At 53.2% G+C, this 17,655-nt stretch overlaps 1 protein-coding gene across 1 annotated transcript; it reads right to left on the bottom strand.

Moving 5' to 3' along the window:
• Nucleotides 1–1,298: 1,298 nt before the first annotated feature.
• CCDC197 (coiled-coil domain containing 197) lies at nt 1,299–9,313 on the bottom strand. Its single transcript, XM_088797070.1, is given in 10 exon segments — nt 1,299–1,420; nt 1,423–1,501; nt 2,495–2,611; nt 2,862–2,933; nt 3,550–3,660; nt 5,099–5,258; nt 6,782–6,868; nt 7,145–7,280; nt 7,777–7,780; nt 9,284–9,313. Coding segments are annotated over 10 exon segments (918 nt in total).
• Nucleotides 9,314–17,655: the final 8,342 nt, after the last annotated feature.

The following is a 17,655-nucleotide window of genomic DNA, read 5'->3' as shown; positions in this document are numbered from 1 at the left end:
TCTCAGATTGTCCGCCAGGTTCTTCATGCTGCAGCCAAACTGGAAGCCCCGACCCCTGTGTTTCCTTCCCTTTCTTCAGCCCTCCCCCAGCCTCCTCCTTCTGAAATCTGACTCAAGCCCTACGTGAGATGTGCTCTTTGCTGCAAAGGCCTGTGAGGCCAGAAATGCCAAAGGATGCTCCCTCCCCAGGTCCCTTTTGTTTGAACTGTTCTTAAGACCTGACCGCACTCAGCCATCTTTATTATGATTAGCTCCCTTAATGAATTCAGTGGCCAAGTCCTACCTCACCCTCCACCCTCCACCCTCCCTCCCTCTGAGCCTCCCGTCTGCCTCTCCGCATAGCACCTGAAACACCGCAGACCCTTGGTTTTGCTGACAGCATAGCAGCATCTTTTCCAAAATACTGCTTTGAAAGTTTTCTGACTCACCACTGTTTGCAGCTTATCAATTGCTCTTAAATTTCAATTTCTACCTAAATCAATTAACATCAGCTGATCTCCAGAGGTGAATTCTTTTCAGGACTGTGGTGGTTTCTAGGATGGTGTAACCCCAATGACACAATAAAACCTAAACAGTGCCGTCCACACAGACCTTGCTTTTCCAGCCTTGACCTAGAATGTCAGTCTAGAGTGGGGACCCCTTAGACATCCTCTCACCCAGTTTTCCAGGCGGGAAAACCAGCCCAGAGAGCTGCTTTGCCTTGCTAAGGTCTCCCTAAGAGCAGCATTCATTCCAGGCAGCTGTGGGACTCAGGGTGGGCAGAAGGCACCGACTTGGTATTCAACTTCTGGGAGCCAGTGTTGAGATGCCCCCCACACATTCAGTACCCCCAGTCTGCTGTGCTCCCCAGTCTGCTGTGTGCAAGGCAAGCTCCCACGCATCCTACAGCTCTGAGTGGCTCTTCATAAGAGTTCCTGTGACTCAGATATTCCCAATAGCCAGACATCCATCCAAAGCTCTTCGGTCTCAGTTGAACCCACTGAAGACAGAAAGGCAGCCCCAGTGCCTGGTTACAGCTCCCCAACCTGGGACTTCCCACCTGGCTGTTGTGTCTTCAATTCAGGAATCCCTGTCTCTCTCTCTCCCATGGCCCCAGGCAGGCCTCCCTTGATCCTGGCCAATCACCCAACATAGGGGAACAGCACCCCCCAACCCAGCTGGCCCCAGGACCCCGCTCACCCTCTCACTGCCCTAGGCTGGCTCCCACCCGCACGGGGGCGCTGGTGGTGGGAAAAGGAGGCCAAGCAAGGAAGGAGATGGTCCTGGTCCTGGCAGGGCCTGCGTGGCCATCAGTTGGGTCAGTACAGGCTGGAGTGCGCTGAAGTCTGGGCGCTGGGAAAGGGGGTCCTGGGGGTGAAATCTTGATTCTCTGGACATTTCCTGAAGGGTCTGGGGTACCTTCTGAATTTCTGGTCCTTGAGGCATCGTCTGGCCAGCACACGCTGGGTTCCATGAGCAGTGTGATCAATTCCACAGTCTCCATTTTGTCCAACATAAATTCCTGGGACGAAAACTTGTGACCTGACAATGCTTCAGATCCCGGACAGCACTTCGCAGGGACCAAAGCGCCATCAAAATGTACCTGTATCTCCTTTAGCTTTCACAAGGGCCCTGAAAAGGATGTGGCATCAATGACCAGTGACAAATGTGCAAACCGAGTTCAGAGAGGTGACCAGACGTGCCTGAAGCCACACAGCCCAGTGGTAGCAATGCTAGGTGACTTGGAATCTGGTTCCCGGTGGCTTCTTGACTGTGGTTGCCTGCCTCTCCTCACGGCCACCTCCACAAACCCCGCCCTGACTGCCCCTAGCCCCCCTCTCCGAAAGGCATTCATTTCTTGAGGACCAGGTGACCCTGTATGTCCCCCACCTCCAACTCTTTACCTAACACAATGCTCAGCACATGTGGGGGACTCTAAGTCTAGGTTCAGTGGTTGTGACAGGAGATCACTGGGACCCCGATAACACCCTGTAATTTCTTCCTTTTTCTTGAGAAGAAGATGAAATTAATACCCTGTGACTGTTTAGACAAAGGCGCCCTTATTGAAAATGTCCTCATTCGTATCGTAGCATGAAGGAGCTAAGCCTCAGGGGTGCCATGATGTGGACTTCAGCATGAATGGTGCCCTTCAGCAGTGCCGCGGAGTGGCCCGACACTTGTGACAAGTCCTCGACTAGGACACAGGCTTGCTAACCTTGTTGCTACTGGACACCGCTGGAGAAGGGACTTGCCCCTCGGTGTTCCAGAGGAGCTAAGGATCCGGAGTGAATACCTCCACTGAACCTGCTTCGAGTGAGGAAAGCAAGTTATGACCGAGGATGAAGCCACATCAGGCAGGAAAGGGTGGAATGGCCAGATCTTTGATGGTGCCACTGAGCCTTGGGTCCCAGTATGCCTGAATCCCACCCAGCCACCAAACATCCACTCATGATGTGAGACACGCCTCTTAGACGGGCTGAGGTGGGGGCCAGCCTGGGAGGCAGGGAGCCCTCACCTGAATCAGGTCGAGCTTGGAGAAGAGGCGCTTGGTCTTGGGCAGAGTGCAGGCTGAGGAGCAGCACTGCTGAGCCACATGGTCGATGGCCTTTTGTACGTAGCTGAGCAGCTGGTTCTGCAGGAGGAGGAGCAGGAAGCAGCTCAGACTCTCCCCACATCCCCCCACCCCAGCCCAGCCCCAGCTCACGGGCCAGAGAAGCGTCCTGCAGACAGGAAGCACCTCCTCACCCGGGTCTGTGCTCCTCGCCCAGAGGCTCTGATTAGTCCCACCCCAGCTCAGGGTGTGAGGTCCTCCTGGCTGGAGACACCTGTGCTCCACACCTGGGGCAGGGCTGGGAAGGGGCCGGAGGAATCCAGCGCCTCACTCGGGGCAGTGCCACAGTGCTGGACTTCAGGCCTCCAGGGCTGTCATCAGCTGCGGCAGCCTTGCTTTTCACCTTAACAAGACCCAGAAGGGGCTCTATAAACTGCGGCCAGTCCGCTCCCCCTTTAAACTTCCACAGACCCCAACTTTCATGTCTTCCAGTTAGGATCCCAGGGGGCCTGAAAAGACTTACTCTTCTGAGCAACACTTTTCTCATCTGTGAAATAGGTATGGGGCGGAATCAAGTAATAGGAGTGCCCATTCTGAGTTAGGCCTTGTGCTAAGCACTGCCTTAATGACCAGAGAGATATAGGAATTACTGAAGATAGCGCACAAAGACCACTCACCTAAATGTCATGTTGTTAACCACAAACATGATAGAAAGACTGGGTAAGTGCCCAGTATATGCCTGGCCCTGGGACTGGGCTGGGGGAGCCCATCTCTGGTTCATGGTACAGCTGGGTCCTTAACTATCTGTGGCCTCAGTTTTCCCATCTGTAAAGTAATTGCCCCATCTTAGAGAAGCTCTTTGAAAGCTAACAGCCACCATGGAGAGAATCAGGTGAGTGGTGTGTGTGTGTGTGTGTGTGTGTGTGTGTGTGTGTGTGTGTGTGTGTGTGTGTTGGGGGGTGAGGAGACAGCAGTCCCCAGCCCCTGCCCCCACCCCTGGCCCAGCAGACTGAACTCACAGTATAGCTTCCTGTGTCTTTCTCACAGGTGACGTCATGTCCCAACTGCCACAACTGCTCTTGCCTGTGGTAACACCTCTTCTGCAGCTGACACAACTGGGTCATGAGGTTCTGTGGTGAGAAGGGCTGGGTCATTTAGGTGCAAATAGCCTGCCCAGGCCCCCAGAGCTCACTGCCCACGGTGGTCTGAGTGATGATGGTGTGGGAAGAGGAGAAAGTCCTGGGTAGTCGGAGCCATTCAAAGCACCAGGACAGGGCATGTCCAGGCCAGCTGGGGTTTGAATCCCAACTCAGCCCCTGGAGCCCCGTTTTCCTCACCTTAAGCAGAGCCAGCAACCTGTGCCCTCTGGCCTCAGGGGCTACTGGGGGGACACCAGAGAGCAAGGCTGTGAAGGAGCTTCCGTGGCGCAGGCCTGTGGGGGCACATTCCAGTCCCCGCGGAAGTGTTTGGAGGACACGGGACAGACGCAAGTGTCCTCAATTCTCTGAGCCTTAAGTTTCCTCGAAAATGGGAAGAACAGCACAGCTGGGACGAAGGAGCAAAACTTAAGGGGGCCGCAACAAAACCTAGTAATTAAGATAAATAACATTTTAATGTAATGTCTTTTAAAAATCTAAGTTAAGGCACAAAAATGAATAAAATATTAAAATTGTAAATAAAGATGGATCCCATCCTGCAGTGGCATATCCACCTCCCTCACCTCCCTGAGTCTCAGCCCTAGGAATAGAAGCACCTACCTGGAGGGGCTGGGGTGAGATTGAAATGAGATAAAGCAAGTAAAACGCTTGTCACGGTGCCCCCCATAAAGTGTCCCTGTTCTCCAAAGAAAAGAAAAAAATTAAAATGGTGTAGATTTCCAGTGCTGCCAGTAGGGGGAAGAGACTCCCTGCAAATGTCACGCAATGGTCCTTTGCAAGAATCAACCAACCTGTCAGCCTTCCTCTCCCTCTGGAGTCGCCTTCCCCTGCGTGTCCCCAGAGTCCAGCTGCAGCAGGCAATTTTTTCACGCCATGCCTTTACCGGGGCAGTTTCTTCTGCCTGGAAGACTCTTGCTTCCTGGGGAAAGTTCTATTTATTACAAGATTAACTGAAAAGGAAAGAGAGAGGTGACTTCTTGGAGGCACTTATTTTGACACTGTTTGAGTTCCGTGTCTCTCAACAACCTAGCAGCTAGGTTGCATTGCCCCCATTTGACAGATGAAGAAACTGAGGCTCAGAGAGGGGACAAACTTGCCCAGGGCCATGCATCTAATCAGAGGCTGAGCTGGAATTTGAACCCCAGTCTGTCTGAATCCAGAACTCATGGCTTTTCTACCACAGAAAAACATCTTGTAAGCATAAGCTGAGCCCAGGAGAAACCCCGAGTCAGTCAGCAGAAAGGCAGAGAAAGGGACCCAGAGCAAGGCTCTGGAGTGAAAGCCCCACCCAGACCCTCCTGGCAGACCACCGCTGCTCCAGGTCTTCTCCAGGGGTGCAGAGGGATGGGGGCCACTAGGTCCCCAGTTCTCTGGGCCAAGGGGAATGGGCCAGGCTGCGGGCAGCTGTTACTGGGACAAGAGCTCTATGGCTCTCCTCTAGAGATCCCAGGCTCTGTTGGACGGCCTGGTTCATCTTAGAGAAGGCCTCCAGATGCTTCTGGACGTCCTGGCTGACTGTGAAGAGCTTCCCGTCGTGCTCCACTAGGACCCCGCCTGGTCTCCTCTGGCTCCTCCCCTTCAGCTGGCCCTCACCTGCCCCCTGCAGTCGGTGATGCTAATAGGTGATGGGACTTCTGCTGTTGCCCCAGAATTCCAGCTAGAGCCTCGAAGTTGAGAGGTGCCAGACAACCCAATGTGGGGCTTATTCCTCAATGGCAGGACTGTCCAGCAGCTATTGGGCCCCATTACCCCCCACCACCACCTTTTGCCTCTTCAAAAGAAGCATCAACATTGGAAAGGCTTCCTAGCAGTCTCAGATTCTGGATTGAGGCTGCCATTGAAGCAGAAGACTGACCCTGAGGAGAAACTGCTGACGGGAGGGGACAGAAAGAAGGGGACAGAAAACGTGTTGCCATCCTGAGTGATGGGGTCCCCAGCACTGAGAGTTACTCCTTGTGGATGGGTGGTACTGAACAGGAAGGCTCCAAACCAGGAAGCGGCCCGAAGCAGCCCTGGGTGCTGGGTCTGCTTCAAGCCCCATGCTTGCCCCGGAGCCCTACAGCCCTCCTTGGCTTGGTGCTCAAGGCTCTTTGATGCTGCTCGAAATTCCAGTCACACCTCCCAGCACCCCCGCCAGGTCCTGCTGCTCCGGCACTCTGGAGCTCACCATCCCCAAACCCTCCATGCAGGCCCATGGCTCCAGCCTATACTTGTGCTATTCCCTCTGCCCGCAATGCCATTCCCTTTTGCTGAACTCATTTGAGCCCCACGAGAGGCCACCTCCTCTATGAAGCCTTCCCTGACCTCCAGAGCAGGATTCTTGGGGCTCCCACAGCTCCACAGCACTTAGTGCAGTGGCTATGAAGTCAGACCAGAATCTGCGACCCAGCCCCACCACTTCCTGGCTGGGTGACCTTGGGCAAGTTCCTTAACCTGTCTGAGCCTGGTTAATAGTCCTCAGAAGCTCATGGACAGGGTATAAAAGATTTACTAAAGAGCTTAGCGCAGAGTTAATATTAAATGGTACTAGTTATTTTTATTATTGATGATGAAATAATAATAATGGTGATAATAAACATATGTGTTTATCTCCCTTTCCCTTTCCTAATAAGCCTCCAGTACTTGTAACACTGGACTCTGGTATAAATCATGATAAAACAAAACAAAACACAAAAACCCATTGCAGATGTCTGTGTAACATTAATTGATAACAGTAAAACGTAAAGCAAAACCAAAGACAAATAAAAAACCAGTAATGATAGTTCACATTTACTGGGTGTTTGCTAAATGCTAGAGGCTTATAGAGGACGAGCTCATGCGATCCATATAACTGTTGAGGCCCCCACTGTATGTGGATAAAGAGACCGTGACCTTGAGAACTTGCCACAGGCTCCACCGTGAGAGCCAGCAGGACGTGGGGGCCCCAGGCAGGCTTGCTCAGCACCTGTGCCCTTCTCAACCACGGTGGCTTTGGCCTTTGTGGATCCCCATTTTGCAGATGAGCTCAAGGTTCAGTAAGGCTACACACTGTACCCCAATCCTGAGGATGGGAGGTAGCCCCGAATGGGATAGGCTTTCTGAAGAAGCAACATACGTACCCTTGGGAATGTTCTCAAGGACCTTAATCAGATAGTCTTCAAAAAGCTTGTGTTTCTCCACCTCTCTCTTCAGTTTCCTCTGCCTGTGGAGACATGTTAGTGACAGTCAGAGCCTGACACGAGAATATGGTTTGGAAGCTCCCAGGTTGTGACCCCTTGTGAGGTCTCCCGCTCAGACTCGTGCTGGCGAGCCACTTCCACCCCCCGCATCAGCAGACCACCGACTTCACGCTCTCCACCCCCAATGTACTGCTAGCAGAGTTCCTGAAACACAAAAAGGTCAAATAGATGCCAATGGTCACACTGTGAGGAAGGGGCCTTTGGGGCAGGGGTGCAGCAGGGCCTAGGGAATCTCGTACTTGGCCTGGAGCTGGCAGAGTTCCTGGAACAGCACCTGCAGGTATGTGCCCTGCTCACCGGGGTTGCTTGGGCCAGACCCCTGGCCTGTGTCCGTGGCATGGCCACTGGAATTGCCCCGCATCATCCCAGGCCACTCTGCAGGACGAGGGCCACGTGGGCCAGGCAGGAAGAAGGTGGCTGGCAGCAGCAACAATCAGGGCAGCTTTGTCTTCTGACCCTTCCAACAGTCCTCGGAAACCAGGTTCATTCCCACTTCATAGAAAAGGAAACAGAGGCTCAGAGGGAACCGGTGACTGGCTCAAGAACTGGATTTGGACTCAGGGTTCGTTAAATCCAAAGTCCAGTGCCTTGAGCTGCACCCCAGCTCTGAAAGGGCCAAATGTGACATTCTGTAGCAGCATTATTGGGATGTCCCCCTCACCACCAAGTCCCAAGGTCACCAAGAGGCCTGGGACTGCCAACAGAAGCTGGCTTCCAACAGCATCCAGGAAAGAGTCCTAGGGCCAGAGCTGAGGGCTGGTTCAGAAAGCTGACCGCATAGGGAAGAGGCCGCTTTGTCATACCCGCCTCTCCCTCCACCCACTTATGCATTTAATTGACATCACAAACTCTGAGTGTACACAGAACTTACCCAGCTGGAGTGGAGACCAAGACAGACACTCGTAAGCTCATGGTCAAGCTGGGAAAGTGGTCTAGCTAACAGGTGGTTTCAACCCAGCCTTGCAAAGAGTTCCTGGGCCACTCACCTACATCTGGTTCCCAGTTAGGACTAAAAGGAGAAGAAAGTCTCCCTAAGGACACCACTCATTGGCCGCCGCCTGGGCCAGCCCCAGTACACGGAGCAGGGAGAGGAGGTGAAGGGGCTACACATCGGCTTTTCGGGCCCCGTGCATCAGACATAGGTCCACGAGCACAGTGAAGGAGCAAGGGGCCCAGTTCACTTACTCACAACTCCAGACGCACAAAGCCACAACGGGGCCATGACGTCACAACGCTGGCTTCTGTCCTTGTGACCTGTCCACTACAGGAGCCAAGTGTGGGGGGAGGGCCAGCTTCTCCGTGGTTCTGTGGCCCTCCCTATCCCCGCCTCCCTGGTTCAGTTCCCAAGGATAAGAGATAGAGAAGCCGTTGGGGACTTCAGCGTAGACCTGGGGTATTTCTGTCTTTTCTCTCAAGGTTGGTGGTCTGTGGGCAAGGTGGGGTCGTTCTTGGTGCTCTCACTTTATGGGAAGCCCTAATTCCACTGGTCTTTCCTAGGACTCTCCATTTCACCTCCTATCTGACTTTGGGTGGCTGCAGCACAGGTTGGGTATTCCGTAACCTCAGAATGCTCAGCCCAGCCCATGGCTCAAGACCATGCCTGGCCCCGGGCAGGGGAGGGGACAAACTAAAGGAGCCTTCAGGACCTAAGCCTGGGACCTGCCCTGCCTTATTGTCAAAGGCTGGGGTTGGGCTGGGGTTTGGCGAGCCCTGGGCCAGGGCCCTGGCTGGGGTGGGGGCTGGGGCAGGAGCAAGGGGAGAGTCATTGGGCTCATTTTGATTCTGGGACAACCCCCCCATTTCCCGCTCCTCAGCCACTCCCCTCATGACCCCTCATCAGTGGGCAATGGATTCAGTCCCTGCCAGCCCAGAAGTCCCTGAGTAAGTCCCAAGGGAGCTGTCTTTGTGTGACCCTTCATGGTTCTGGAGCCCATCAAACATTTGTTGAGCACTAACTGAGAAATGAAGGTGAGTGGGGCCTGGATCTGGCTTTGGGTTCAGACTAGGGAGGAGAAGGGTACACGCCCCAGGAATTCTGGTGCAGAGGGAGAGAAGCCCAGGGTCTACTGCCGCCCAGAGGGTGAGAGCCAGCCGGGGAATGGGGAGAAGGGTTGGAGTTGCCCATGTCTGAGGTGGTTCTTGGGGTTAAGAATGAGTGAAGACGTAAGGTGGGGAGGGCATTCCTGGCAGAAGGAACTGTGGGAACGAAGGCTCAGAGGCATGAAGGAGCATGACGCTCTGTGAGAACTGTAGGTGGATCCTTAAAAACTGAACGTGAAGGTCAGAGTGGGAGTGGTTCGGGATGAGGCTGAAGGAGCTGCCAGTAGGAGACAGAGTGTAGAGGCCAGGCTCTCTGGTTGCCTGCAACAGAAACTCACCAGGCTACTCTGGGCAAAGAGGGCACCCATGGCGGGCTGTGAGGAAGGGCCTAGAATCGGAAGAAAAGCTAAAGACCCGGCCTCAGAGAGGACAGGGGCCCCGGGGACCCCTGGAGATCCAGGCAGCAAGAACTCAGGGGGACACCCCCAAATGAACCCTCCCCAACCATTTTCCATCAGCCTCTCCATCCTCAAGAGTCAAGATCCGTAGAGAGGACGCCCACTTGGCTTGACTGGCAATCACATCATAGGAGTTGCACCGGGGGCTGGAGGTTTCCCAGAGCCAACCCCAAGCCGTTGGCTGGAGACGGGGAAGTGGATGCTGAACAGGTGCTCACCATGTGGTAGCTCAGATAAGCCAGGCCAAGGAGTGTGGTCTTTATCCTGAAAGTAACGGTCGCTGAAGAGTTTCCACTGAAAGCGTGGCATGGTCAGACCAGCATCTCAGAGCGTGCTCTCGGCTCAGAGTGGAGGTGAGGCGGGGAGGCCAGCAGTTGTAGTGGTTCCCCTTTGTCAGCACAGTTCTAAGCACGTTCCATGCAGGGGTTAATTTAATATGACACACTAGCTGTTACCGGGTGTGATGATTTCCTCAGCTCTTGCCGTCTCAAGGAAAAGAATTCAGATGAGAGACAGTGTTTTGTGCAGGTATAGGGAGTAAGAAGTTTATTAATAAAGGCAGAAACACTCCAACATGTGGAGCGGACCAAGCCCAAGAGGGGAAGGGCCTGTCTTTACATTGTATGAAGGCTCTTATTTCTATCAGTAGAGTGGCCTCTCCCTCTCCCTTCTCATTTCTTTCTCTCCTGCAGAGATGCCTCGTCCTCCCTTTTGGTTCCCAAGGTCGTTTCTGTCAATTTTCTTTTTATGATTTGTTTGTGAATCTCACTAAAATGGTTCGGATAAGCAGGATGTGTATTCTGATTACGGGGATGTCTTCCTTCCTTCTCTGGCTCCTGAGAATGCATCCCTAAGGGTGTGTGTGAGCCTGGAATCCTGCTGGGCCAGTGAGTGGTGTCCCAAGTGAGGACAGCGGCAAGAGGTCTTGACCCAAGTAGGAGCTGCAGCAAAGGGCTTTCTAACTGGGGCTGGGTCTCTCCTTCTCCTGCTCATTTCCATCTACCTACCCTATCACCACCCACTTCACAGAAGGGGAAACTGAGACCCCGAGAGGTTCAGTAACTTGCCCAAGGCCTCACTGTGGGGAAACTGCTGAGCTGAGACGTTCATCCAGACAATCAGGAAGTGGGAGGTTGAGTCGCAGGGACTTGGAAACAGAGCCAGTGGGGGTCCTATAGGACGTGACCTAGCACAGGCATGTTGCTCTGGGGGAGACGTGTGAGTGCCTCTGGGCATTGGGCCTTCATTTGTGAGGCGCAGACGACTGGCCCTGCCCTGGCCGAAAGCAGCTGCTGGAGCCACCTGGCCAGACCCTCATTTCTCAGGCTCAAAACCCCCAGAATCTCATCGCCCAGTAAGGGCCCTAAACCACTTGACCCAGTACAGCCACAAGCTGGGGGTTGTGAGGATGCTGGAATGACTCGCTCCCCAGTGATGATTTTATTTGTGGCCTGAGTGTCCTGTATAGTCCCCAGACAGCACTGGGACAGGGCTGTGAGGGAGACTGCGGCTGCTCCTGAGAGATTTTTTTGTCCTGCCTGGCCCTAGAGAGTGACTGTCCTAATTACCAGGAATTAACATCTATTATGGATTTACCCTCCCTGGCCCTTTGCCTGAAGCCTCTCTTTACTTCTCAAAACAATCTCCCAAGACAGTGGAAGCAGCGCTCCATTTTGCAGATGACAAAACTGAGGGTCCAGAAGGTGAAGTAACTTGTAAGGGCATGCATGAGGCTAATAACCAGTAGAGGCGCTATTTTGTGGAGCCCAGTGCTACGTGAAAATGCTGGGCTCCCTATTAAGAAAATTAAGAATTTCAAGTTAGCAATGGTAGAACATGAAACCAAATGTGGGCTCTCCTGAGTTTGGGGGCCCCTGTACTTGCTCATGTCCTGTGTTGGGATTTGAACCCCTGTGTAGGGACTCCAAATCTGTTCCTCACCATCCCCACTTCCTAACCCACCGCCTGCCTCAGAACCCTCTTCACTGCTCTGGTTCTGCCTCCTCCTCCCTGCCCTTCACACCAACCCCCAGCAAGGGGCAGACCCCACCTTCTCTAATTAGGGGAAGAACCAGGGGCTTACATTGGGGCTGAAAGAAACTTTAGAATTGAGGAGAAGACCAAGGCCCAGAGAGAGGCAGGAACTGCCAAAGTCACACTGGTGGTGGGGCCTGGCCTCAGACATCCCAGCCCACCTCTATCTCCTGGGCTTTGGGAGAGAGAAACCCAAGGCAAGGCGTTGTGTGACAGACAGCTGGGAGCCTTGGGAGTGGGAGCCCGCTTCAAGGGCAGAGCCACAATTAAATAGCAATAGAACATACACACACCCTCCTTTTTTAAGCTTAACAAGGTCTCCTGGGGCTGGAATTTGACCCCAGGGCTTAAGTCTCACCCCCACAGTGGAAGGGAGGGTCAGATCAGGCCTCCAGCCCAGAATTCCAATTGCTCTGCAGCCCCAAATGCCCCCACTGAGGACATGGCCAGCCTTCCCCAGCAAAAAGTGGTGCTCAGGACGGAGAGTGAGGCTGTGGATCCAGGCAGGGCTCCCAGCTGTGTGACCTTAGAGAAAGTATGTAATCTCTCTGAGTTTCAGTTTCCTGAAATGCAAAGTAGAGATAATAGTACCTAGGATTAAAGGAGAAAATCCACGTGGAACACTTAACATCATGTCATTTTTAAAAATTAACGTGTGTGTGTGTGTGTGTGTGTGTGTGTGTGTGTGTGTGTGTAGACGAAAGTCTAGAAGGGTATGAATGAAGGGCCTTATCTTAGGGGCAGGAGATGCGGGGAAACTTTTCTATAATTGTAACTCTTCAGGAAAAGCAAACAGCATAGTACCTGACACATAGCAGGCATTCAATCAGCCTTAGTTTTGTTTCCTGCCCGTCCTTTCTCTCTCCCTCTAGAAGGTCACAGGGGTGCTGAACCCCAGCACAGGACCCTTGCCTGAGAGGAGTTTTGACACAGGGGGAGGGGTTGAAGCCGATGAGCCCTGTTTTGGGGATTGGCTGACAAAGGTGGCTTTAGGAACGGGCTGGGGTGTGAAGCCTGGGCATGGGGGTGGGGGCTGAGTGGGGGCAAGGAAGACATGCATATTCTGCCAGAATTTTGCTGGCACTGCGTAGATCCCCTCCCCACTCCCCACTGAGATAGACTGTATGAGACTTATCCCTACTTCCTCCCCACCCCAGGTACAAGAGGAGGCAAATCCACAGCCCAGGGCCCAGGAAGTGTGCTGTGGCCACCCCTCCCGTGAGGCCCCCAGCCTGGCTCCGACCCTCATCCTTGCCCTGCCCCTGAGAAGTTTCCCCGTCCCAGAGCTGTGGAAATGCTCCAGCACGTCCTGGGACCCTCTGAAGCCTTCTCTGAGGCAGCCCTCCTGCAACTGGGTCCTCTTGGGAACGAGGACAGAGACAGTGGCCATGGCCCCAGGCTATATCCCATGGGGACTGGGCCTTTCAGTGTCTATAATGGTGACATCTTAACTCCCCCCAGTCCCTCTGGTGGTGACGGAGGAACCGCCCTCCTGAGAAGCTGTGTGGGAAGGGGCTACTCTGACCACAGGATGCAGGGGCTGAGGGGCAACCAAGGACATCGTTAGCTGTTTCCTTTCTGTCCCCGAGAAGAATCTTCATGGCAACTCGGGGAAGCACTGAGGTGTAGGGAACAAAAAGGGTTTGGGGACCCAGCAGGTGTGGGCTCAAATCACACCTCTTTGTGCTCCAGGTGTAAGGCCCCCCCCACCCCCACACACACTCTGAGCTTCAGTAACGGGGGTTGTCTCAGCAAGACCCATTGGTTCTGCCACCAAAACCACACGAATCCATCCACAGACCCACACTGATCCAGACCCCCATCTGTAGAGATGGAGTCCCAGAGAGCAGTTTCCAGGCTCTCGGCCTCACATAGAAAGGTGCTGGCTCGGTTATTAGATGGCCATCAGCTGCAATCAGATGGCCATTGGCTGTAACCGGTTAGCCATTGGCCACTAATATAACTGCCGTGGCTACGCTGGCAAGTCGGTGGGTTGGCAGAGAAGCGGACAGCGGATTGCGGATTGTGTGGCTCCTGCTTCCCGTGTCTCCCACCCAGCCGCCAGCGAGAATATAGTGGTATGAACCCCCATCCATGGCTCCGTGGGTGTTCCTTTTCGGCCTCACCATATTCTGTGTCCACCTGCTGAGAGCGGGACCAGAAACCCTGCATTACACCATGTCCACCGCTGGGACACTTTGACGGCTAGAACACCTGCACTTTCATACGCTGAGACCAAACATGTCTCCTTGTCGTGTCCCTCTCTTAGTCCTAACTCAGCTGCTTCCCCACAGTCTCTTGCTATTATAACTACTTAGTAACGTTGGCACATAGATTGATAGTCACATGTCAGCACAACAGGAACCCTAAGGGCAGGTGTAACCTCCCTCAGCAGCTCCTCTCCAGTCATGAGCTGTCTGGCCTTGGGTGAGTCCCTTAACCTCACTGAGCCTCAGTATCTTCCTCTGTGAAATGGGGTTAACACTGGTACCTACCTCTTAAGTAGTTGTGGGGATTAAATGAGCTGATTTACACATACACTTAGCACCTAGGACATAATAAGTGCTCAAAAAAACCACTATTATGACTATTCTGCATGGTGTAGATCCACTGCCAGCATTTGTGACATTTTGGGGTCCACAGTTGTTTATAGTTAAGGCCAGGCCCTCTCTTGAACACTCTCTAGCCCAGCTGGAAAAAGGGCCCATTCTGTCTGGGCCACCCACCCCACCTTCACCCCCAGCTGTCAGAGGGTGACTCGGCACTTTCCAGATTCTCCTGGGGATTACCTAACTTTGGGGGGGTGACTCCATCCACTGAGCTTGGTGGGTGAGGCCCCTAACTCCTGGGACATGAGCTGTCTGAGCCAGGTCTGAGAATCCCCAGCTGGGGTGGCTTCTGCTAGCTCTCTGGGTGGCCTGGACCCAGCCCTCTCTTTATTATCATATTTTTAGGAGTCCTGATGTTCTCCAAAATGCTGCTGGTAGGGGATGTAGCCGAGGAAGGAGAACCAGGAGGGTGTGGTTCTGAGAACTAGGATGAAGGGGATGGGGGGGAGACCAATTCCTCACTCGGCGCCATGGCCGCCTGGGCCTAGGACTGTGGGCAGCATTCACACCCATGATTCTGCCAACTTTCATGGCAAAAGCGATTTTGCTTATGTAGTTAAGGGTCCGGATCAGTGGACTGTGAGATACGGAGACCTCCAGGTGGGTCTGATCTAATCCCATGAGCCCTGGAAAGGCAGAGCGTCTTCTCTGGCTGGTAGAAGAGCAAATCTGAGAGATTGAAGCATGAGACAGATTCAAAGTGAGGGAGTCTGGGATGGAGGACTCAGGGGGCAACGACTCGAGAAGCCTCTGGGGGCTGAGAACAGGCCCCGGCCAACATCAGCAAGAACACGGGGATCTCCGTTCTGTGGTGGCAACAGCGGAACTCCGCCAACAACCTCAGCAAATTGGGAAGCAGTTGCTTCCCCAGAGGCTCCAGATAAGAGTCCAGGCCTTGACTTCAGCCTTAGGAGACCCTGAGAACAACAGCCAGTAGAGTCTTTCCAGACTTCTGACCTACAGAACATCTGGGCTGGGCCAGGAAAGATCTTACAAGACAGGCAAAGAAATCAGAGTTAGATGGTATATTGAGGGGGGGGCCAGTTGGGTATGAACAGCAAAGTCAATGTGCATTTCATGGTCACTGTGCGTTGGCCCCGAGGAAAGGAAAGGGTGCTTGAGCTCCACTGTCTAAATCAGTAACCAGGGAAGAATAAAGAGCCAATCTAAATTCCTTCTATGGCAGCCATAGGGGATAGTCACATATGTACAACCTACAAAGTTTGGAAACTAAAGGTCAGTGATTGTAGAAAACAGTGCCTGTTCTTTCTACATCCAGATAAAATGCATCTCAGAGATTTTTCGAGGCAATTTAATTGTTGCAGACTCAACCTTATCTTTCTGATACATTTTTTCCATTTGCTGTAAAACTTAATCACTGAAGCTATCTACCCTAATTTTAACTTTTGACATACTACACCACACGCCTCTTTGCTTATTTTTCTGCCTATATAAGCCTGCCTCTCACTTCCCAGAAGTTAGAACACTGTGTGGAAGCTTCTTGAAACTCTGCTCTAGGGCCAGAGTCCTCAGATAGGCTCAATATAAAAATCTAATATTTTCAGAGATTCAGATTTCTCTCGTTGACAGATCTGTCCCAATTCCAAGTATCCCAAAGCCATGAGAATGTCTGCCTCCAGACGAAATCCCAATGGCTTCCTTGGAGGGCTATCCATGCTGGAGGTACCAGCAGCTCCTGGATATATAGGAGCCCCACAGTGAGCAGCATTTGCCCCAGGCGGGGAGTGCAGAGGTGTGGGACTCGGCTGCCAGTCCCCTGGCTCTGACAGGCGTCCCTGTACCAGGTGTCATCATGTGTCACCAGGCACATCCTACAATTCTCATATATAAGTCTACAGTCTGGGTCCTGAGGCTGCCAACCCTTCTGACCTGGGGGCCGGGTGTCTGGGCCTTGGCCAAGGTCAGGGGACTGGCTGGCCCTTTTTGAGGACAGTCTGGCTCTGTAGGGTCTGCAGCAGCTGTCATGCCTCTCAGTGCCTGTGCATGGGGCCTGGCCTTACGCAGGATGGGTGCCATTCGCCCATGTGCTCGTTTGGACTCCTGCCGCCATCAGTTAAGCACCATTTCTTACGTGGACCCTGCATTTTGCAATTTACAAAATCTTTTTGCAGTAGGATCTTGTGGAGGTGCTGGCACACAGGGTCCCACACTCAGAAACTCTTGTTTTCATGCTCTGCTATTAATTGTCTGGAAACTCTTGATAATTTTTGAACAAGGGGTTGCATTTTCATTTTGCACCAGGCCTTGCAAATTTGGTGGGCAGTCCCAATCTTATCCCCTCACCACGATCTCAGAGGGGGTCATACACACACACTTTACAGATTAGAATGTGTGGGTGCCTCCAGCATAGGGACCCCTGCCCCAGGCACACGGCCTGGTGAAATGCTCAGTAAATACTGAGGCAAAGGTCCTGCGTTTGCCCCGAGACTGGATTGGGTGCCCTCTCTGCTTTTTAGAATCCCACCCCACCTGTTTTCCCACAAAGCAGCCATGGCACAGAGCCGTAACTGTGTGAGCCCCAGAGGGCTGGGCAGTGACTATGTCCTCAACTATATCTGCAAGGCCACATATTTAGTGGGAGCCCAGTGAGAGTCGTCAAGTGGACATTGAGTAGTAGACTGAGTCTGGGGAGATGACTTACTTGCCCAAGGTCTCGAACCAAGAAGCTCCAGACCTGGGCTCCAACTCAGGTCAGCGAACTCTGAGTCAAGTGCTCACCCCTGGCCATGCAGCTGCCTCCAGGCTCTGTGAGCCCGCTTCTGGGAGCCAGGGGCTCAGGTGATGGAGACAGCAGGTTGGGAGTTGATTCCTGCCCTGTCCCTTCAGGAGATCAATCAAGAGAGGGCACCGAGTGTCCCTTGTGCATTTGCTAAGTATAGCAAACACTGTGAGGGCCCCGCTCAGGACCCCGCCCTGACCATTCAGTGCACACCTCCAGGCTTCTACCTCTCTAAGCTGCATGTCTCACTCAGGCCCCCTTTGCCACAAGTGCCTGGGATAACTCCCTGCTAGGAGAAGCCCTCAGCCACTGACTCATGGTTGGGCGGGGGTGGGGGGGCTGTATAAATAACTACCCTGGCTCCCCCACTCCTTTAAAGGGACAGCTCTGAGGCTCTGGTTCCATACTGGCTCCCAGAGTGCCCTGCAGGTTTTGGCTTCAGCTGCCCACAGAGGTAATGAGCCAGAGAACATGGCCTTTAGTAGCTGCCTTCTCTCTTCTGTGCCACTTCCCACTCCTCTACCATGTATAACGGGATTTCTCCCCAAAAGGCAGTGGACACTCAGGGGCTTGTCTCAGGGTCTGCTCCTGGGCCAGGAACCCAAATCAAGGATTATGGCCTCATTTCTTTGGGGCTACCAGGAGTTCCCTTCTCCTGGGGCCTCCCCACAAACTCTCCAGAGTGGCCAGTGGGTCATTTCTGCTGGCTGCCACCAGATCTGTTTCTACATCTTCCTAGGAACAGAACTAGAACATATTTCCCAGCCTGTGTGAAGTTAGAAGTGGCCAGGTGACAAAGTGCCAACCTGGAAAATAATGAGTCATGCCTGTTACTTCCAAGCCTCACCGACGGAAATTTTCCACGTACC

Source organism: Rhinolophus sinicus, chromosome 3 (assembly GCF_057876585.1).
Source record: "Rhinolophus sinicus isolate RSI-liver-muscle chromosome 3, RSI-T2T, whole genome shotgun sequence".
NCBI lineage: Eukaryota > Metazoa > Chordata > Mammalia > Chiroptera > Rhinolophidae > Rhinolophus > Rhinolophus sinicus.
This window is presented reverse-complemented; position numbering and strand designations above follow the sequence as displayed.